Source organism: Acanthisitta chloris, unplaced genomic scaffold (genome assembly GCF_000695815.1).
Source record: "Acanthisitta chloris isolate BGI_N310 unplaced genomic scaffold, ASM69581v1 scaffold6418, whole genome shotgun sequence".
Classification (NCBI taxonomy): Eukaryota; Metazoa; Chordata; class Aves; order Passeriformes; family Acanthisittidae; genus Acanthisitta; species Acanthisitta chloris.
Genome location: NW_008685272.1, coordinates 29,363 through 35,322, shown reverse-complemented (window position 1 = coordinate 35,322; position 5,960 = coordinate 29,363). Strand labels below are relative to the sequence as shown.

The window sequence follows — 5,960 nt, the reverse complement described above, 5'->3', positions numbered from 1 at the left end:
TGCTTCATTTCTTTGCCTCCTCTTTTATTGGTTGCCATAATGGTGGTGGCTCAAGTGTTAATCATAATTGGCATCTGCTTCAAGGTGCAGGTTTTTGCCTTTCTTCTTACCCAGGGGAGATAAGGTAGAAGTGATAAAACCCTTGTGAGATCAGCAAATTTGGTATGAAGATTCAGATTTGGACAGGACCATCTTGCACTTCTCAGAGGAAAAATCAAAACAGGCACAGCAAAGTACTTTTTTAACCCACCCAGCCTCATCCCTCATCCCCCTGATGTTCAGGCAGATAAAAGCAGTGAAAATCCATCAGCACTGAAGGAGGTGAGACACAAACTCACACACACATTTAGGAAAACCTATATCATAAAAGAAAATGAACTGAAATCCTGAGGTTAAGAACCAACAGCTGGTGAAGGGAACAGGAAGATTTCCCTTGACCAGCAGAATCTAATCAGCACATTTCAAACTGCTTTGCTGGTTGAACCCAACCACACACTTCAATGACACTGATGACTCCCCACGTCAGGCACAAATTATTGAGGAGGGGTTGGGGAGTGCTGGAAAACACACACAAGAAGTATTTGGGCTCTCTGTAATCCCCTGAGGATGTCTCAAAAGTTGGGACAAAGAACCTCCTAATTAAGTGTAACTTCTGGTAGAAATGTGTCTATTTAACAACCAGTCAGTGCAGAGGCTCAGGAGGAGCTCTAAGGTGGGACCTGAGGCTGTTTGCTGCCCAGAAGTTGGGAATATGGAAAGAAGGGTGGGACACACCTCATCAAACCTCCCCTGTGTACACACTGGGTCGTTCAGCTGAGCTGGTTTTGTGTCTCCACAGCCAATGAAAGCAAAATTGGTATGTTTTTGGGTGTGATATCAATTCTGGTGAGCTCAGCAACTGAGATGGGATGAATTGCCTTGCAAAAATTCCTGTCCCTCCCCACTAAGTATGGAGGAAGGTGAGTAATTTCAGGGGAGTGCACAGGAATGCAAAATCTCACAAAGAAACAGGGATTTGTCCAAGGTCCACTGAATCTTGTGCTATGTGGAGAAGACAAGGCTGTGTGGAGACCCCAGAGCAGCCTGCCAGGATCCAAAGGGGCTCCAAGGAAGTCAGGGAGAGGCTCTTCATCAAGAACTGGAGTGACAGGACAAGGGGGAATGGGTTCAGACTGACAGAGGGAAAATTTAGGTTGGATACATAGAAGAAATCCTTCCCTGGAAGGTGCTGAGACCCTGGCACAGGTTGCCCATGATTCCATGAGTCTGTGCCCTCCTTTGGAGCTGTGCAACCTCCATACAGAGTTGTCTGTTCATCTGTTTGCTTGCACTGCCATTCTACAGTGCTGAACCTGCGAGATAATCCACGTGCCTTGGGGATTCCAGGCAAAAAAATAAGGAATCAGTGTTGTTACTCCAATATTGCTGCAACTCTGCAGGATCCAAACTGAGCTTTGATTGTAGCCAAAGTAGTGTGGCCACAGGCCCAGGCCTTGGAGGTCTTTTCCAACCTCAATGATCCTGTAATCATGTGAAAAAAACATATATCCCTTCCCTCATATCTGATATCCCTTCAGAGAGAACTTTAGGCTTTGGTTTAAACCCTGTTCTAGGTACTGAAACAAGGACATCAAGGACCATTCAGGATTTCTAAATCAAACCCAGTCAACAATGTCCACGAATTCCACAGGTACCTGAGGTTTGTGGCTGGGAAGGGGCTCAGAAAGTGTCTTCCCCCTCCCTGAGTCTTTCATTGCAAAATGTGCAAGTGGCTGAGATTACAGCCCAGATCTAAAGCCAAATCAAATCCAAACATGTGCACGACAGCAGGTTCTGGCTCTGATTAAAATCATTAGGGTAAGTTAATGAAGGAAGTGCTAAATAAATAGAAGGAGTTTAATTCCTCCTGCAATGAGCAGGGTGGAATGATACCAGCACCAGAGCTGGTCAATTAGCCTTCAAGATGAAAGAGAACTGGGAGCTGGAATGTGCATATCTTGCTCTTCGGAGATTTAGGGTGATTTTGCAAACAGCAAGCAAAAACAGTTTCATCACTTTGGCAAGTTCTGTGTGCTTGAGGTTTGGGCTGGTTGGAGGTGATGACTCTACGAGCAGAGAGTGCCTCAGCCCCCCCAGGCGATCTCAGCTGCTCTATAAAAGCAGCAGCTGCACTGAGCTGGTTTATCTCACTCCATTCTGTTCTCTCCTCCACATCAGGTAAGTCTGAGGCTGCTTTGTTTCTTTCTTCATGCCACAAAGCCTTTGCTTTCTTGGGTTTTATTCCAGAGCTGAGAATACTGATCACTGTGAGTACCTCAGAGGTTTTAGGACTCTATTTTTCCTGTTCTGTAGTCTCTTGGCAGGTTGTGTTTCTGGGAGGATTTAGGAGACAAGACCAGGATTTGAGGCATTTCTTTCCCTGCAATTCATATCTGTACATTCTTTTACTGCTAGCAGAGAGGAAATTTTGGATGATATAAGCTTGAAAATGCAGAATTCTCCTGCAGCACTTCAGTTCATGACTGAATCAGAGAGACACAGCCACAGGCTAAGCTGCTCCACGGCTCAGCTGAAGAAGAGATTGTTTTAAACCCTCATTATTTTCACCACAGACAATCAGAAGGGAAGTTGATTGGTTAGATTCGGTGGAGAAAATAATATATCTACTTTTTTACTGGAAAAAATATTAATCCCAATGCTTTTATGACCAGATATTTAGCTGAAATGGTTTACAAACTGTGGTTTTATCTGATGGAGAAAATGTGCTCCTAATATTGTACCATCTGCTGCACTCTGCATAGAACTGGGATAGAAATATTTTATTGGCTGTATTTACTGACTGCATCAAGTGCAGGGATCTTCCCTCAGGCTCAAATGCTTTGGGGCATTGCCAGAGAGATTACAGAGATGAAAAGAACAGAACTCAGAGGAAACAACTGAAAGTGCAATGCCCCAAAGAGCCTGAAAAGAATCAGGGACCAGGAAAGGAGGAGGAAATGTGTGGTTAAACCTCTGTTGAGTCCTTGACTCTCCCCCAAGACCAAACCTGTGTCTGTCCCATTGGGTTGAACAAATTCTTACGCATCTAGTGATCATTTCAACTGCTCCCCAACAACCAGCACCAACTGGTGCTTCAGCAGACCTTGTGCTTTGTTTCTGAGCATCTCTGTGTTTCAGGACCAGCTCCATCCCCGAGAAGAAATGGCTTGCTACGACCTGTGTCCCACTCCCAGTGGCGTGGCCTGCCCCCAGCCCATCGCCAACAGCTGCAACGAGCCCTGTGTGCGGCAGTGCCCCGACTCCACCGCCCTCATCCAGCCGCCCCCCGTGGTCGTCACCTTCCCCGGCCCCATCCTCAGCTCCTTCCCCCAGCAGGCCGTGGTGGGCTCCTCTGGAGCACCAGCCTTTGGGGGCTCCCTGGGGCTGGGGGGTCTCTACGGCGCCGGGAGCCTCTCTGGAGGTGCTCTGGGCTATGGGGCCCAGTATGGCTATGGGAGCTCAGCCCTGTCCACGCTGGGCAGTGGGTACTGTGCCCCATACTCCTCTCGCCGCTACAGTCGCCTCCTCCGTGGATCCTGTGGGCCCTGCTAAGCTCTTCCTCAGGCCCTGCCGAGGGCACAGAAGTCTCTGAAGAACCCACATAAAGGCCCAAACGATGAGGATGAGGGTTGGGCGTTCCTGCAGTCTTGCCGTGGAGCTACTGCCCCTTCGCATTTCTGAGCTTCCTTCTACTTTTGGTGTGACCTTCAGCTTCCACCTGTTGTTTGCTACTGTGGCCTGTTCCAGCTTCCCTGGATTTTTGAACCATCATGGGCAGCCTATTCCATATGGACATCACCCATAATGACAACTACCTTCATCAGCAGTTGCACAACAGCCAAAGGAACACTGGCTGAGGACAGTGAGCTCTTGGAGCAGGACATTGGTTGAACCTCCTCTGAAACTGTCTGGGAACTGATTTTTGGTGTTCTGTGATCTCTTGCTTTGCAAACAGGCATTTCTCACTCATTAAAACTTTGTTGCATCACACAGCAGCCTCCTGGTTTGCCTTCAATGGTGTTACAAAGGTTTCTGTAAAGAAAGTCTCGAGTAGCAGATTTCCATCCTTTGAAGATGGGACAAACCTAAAATCATAGAATCCCAGAATTATTTAGGTTGGAAAAGACCTCCAAGGTCACATCCAACCTGTGACCTATCACCACCTTGTCAACTAAAGCAGAGCACTGAGTGCCACGTCCAGTTGGGCCTTGGACAGCTTCAGGGATGGTGAATCCACCACCTCTCTGGGCAGCACATTGCAATGTCTGACAGCCCTTTCCATGCAGAAATTCCTCCTGAGGTGCAACCTGAACCTCCCCAGCACAGCTTGTCCTGTCACTGGTTGAATTGGATTAGAAAGGATCCAAAGATCACCTAGTCCAACCCCTCTGCCATGGGCCTGAGCTTTCACAGGATCAGGTTGCTCAAAGCTCCATCCAACCTGACCTTGAACACTTCCAAAAACCAGTGACCTAAGGATTCCTTAAGGAGCATTGGGTTTTAAGTAAAATGAGAGAATGAGGTGAAAAAGGATTTGTGTCTGAGAGAGCATTTTATTTAAAACCTCTGAAACATTCAATTCCAGATCCTCCAATTTCAAAACTGATAAAAGGTGACTGCAAATCTTCACTCTGGAATGCAGCCCTGGAAGGAAGCTGCACCCAGCAGGGCACACTTCTGGCTCTGTTATGTTGAGCCATTGGCCCTCCAGGCTATTTACCAGCCTGAGCCACATAAAAACCATTAGGCAATAGGAGTGGCTAAATATTTAGTGAATCCACCTATTTAAATGCGACATGAAAGGCTTAACTCGCACTGATATCTGCCTTGACCTGTAATTTGGTGCGTGGGGAGGACTCCAGGCTGTGTTTACAACATCTTTATGAATCAGCTTCTGATTGCATCTCGTTTAACAAGTGTTACCTTGTACAGGGACATGAGCACACGCTCAGAGCACAGGAGACAAGAGAGGGTGCAGTGACCTCTAGAGAGCAAGAGGAGGAACTGATTAAATTTCTCATTGCTTCCTGCTCTGGGCAATTAGCTGTTTCGCTGACAGAGGGGACAGGGAGCAGCTGCTGGTGAAAATAGTCAGCAATCTGACCAAGAACTGTAGGAGACAGTCATAGGAGGAGAGGCTGAGGGAGCTGGGGGGGTTCAGCCTGGATTAAAGGAGGCTCAGGGGGATTTTCTCACTCTCTGCAACTCCCTGGCAGGAGGTGCAGCCAGGTGGGATCAGGCTCTGCTCCCAGGGGATGGGACAAGAGGAAACAGCCTCAAGCTGTGCCAGGAGAGGTTCAGGTTGGACATCAGGAGGAATTTCCCATGGAAAGGGCTGTCAGGCATTGGAATGTGCTGCCCAGGGAGGTGGTGGAGTCACCATCCCTGGAGGTGTCCAAGGAACAGCTGGACATGGCACTTATTGCTCTGGTCTAGTTGCCAAGGTGGAGATCAATCACAGCTTGGACTTGATGACCATGGAGGCCTTTTCCAACCTCAGTGATTCTGGGACTGTGTTTTTGGCCTGGATGACATGGGCTGCTCTGCAGGGAACGCTGAACAACTATTCTTTCCTTTATTTTCACTGGCATTGCCAAGGATTTATCTGGATTCATGGGGATGTACAAAGAACTCATAGAACTTCAACAAAGATTTGCCATCCAGGCAAAAATTCCTGTTGACTTCTCAAAGGCAAGTTCTACCCACAGAGAGTTTCATGCTATTTTTAAACAATCAAAAATAGCCTAAAAGCAGTGGATGGGATTAAATTGGAGCCTGAGGCAAGTATTGAGACACAGGGAAGATCCCCAGAGTTACCTGGGCTTAACTTTCTTTGCTACCACGAAGCAAAGAGCCACACCTGTCCTGGGGGAAAGCTCAAACTTAGTTGTAAGTGTTACAAAACATGTTCATCCATCATG

The 5,960-nt window shown here is 47.5% G+C and overlaps 1 protein-coding gene across 1 annotated transcript; it reads left to right on the top strand.

Annotated features, from left to right (window-relative positions):
* Nucleotides 1-3,201: 3,201 nt before the first annotated feature.
* On the top strand, nt 3,202-3,591 carry LOC103806961 (scale keratin-like). The gene has a single exon (XM_009079675.1). It carries the CDS (start codon nt 3,202-3,204, stop codon nt 3,589-3,591), a length of 390 nt encoding a protein of 129 aa, XP_009077923.1.
* Nucleotides 3,592-5,960: the final 2,369 nt, after the last annotated feature.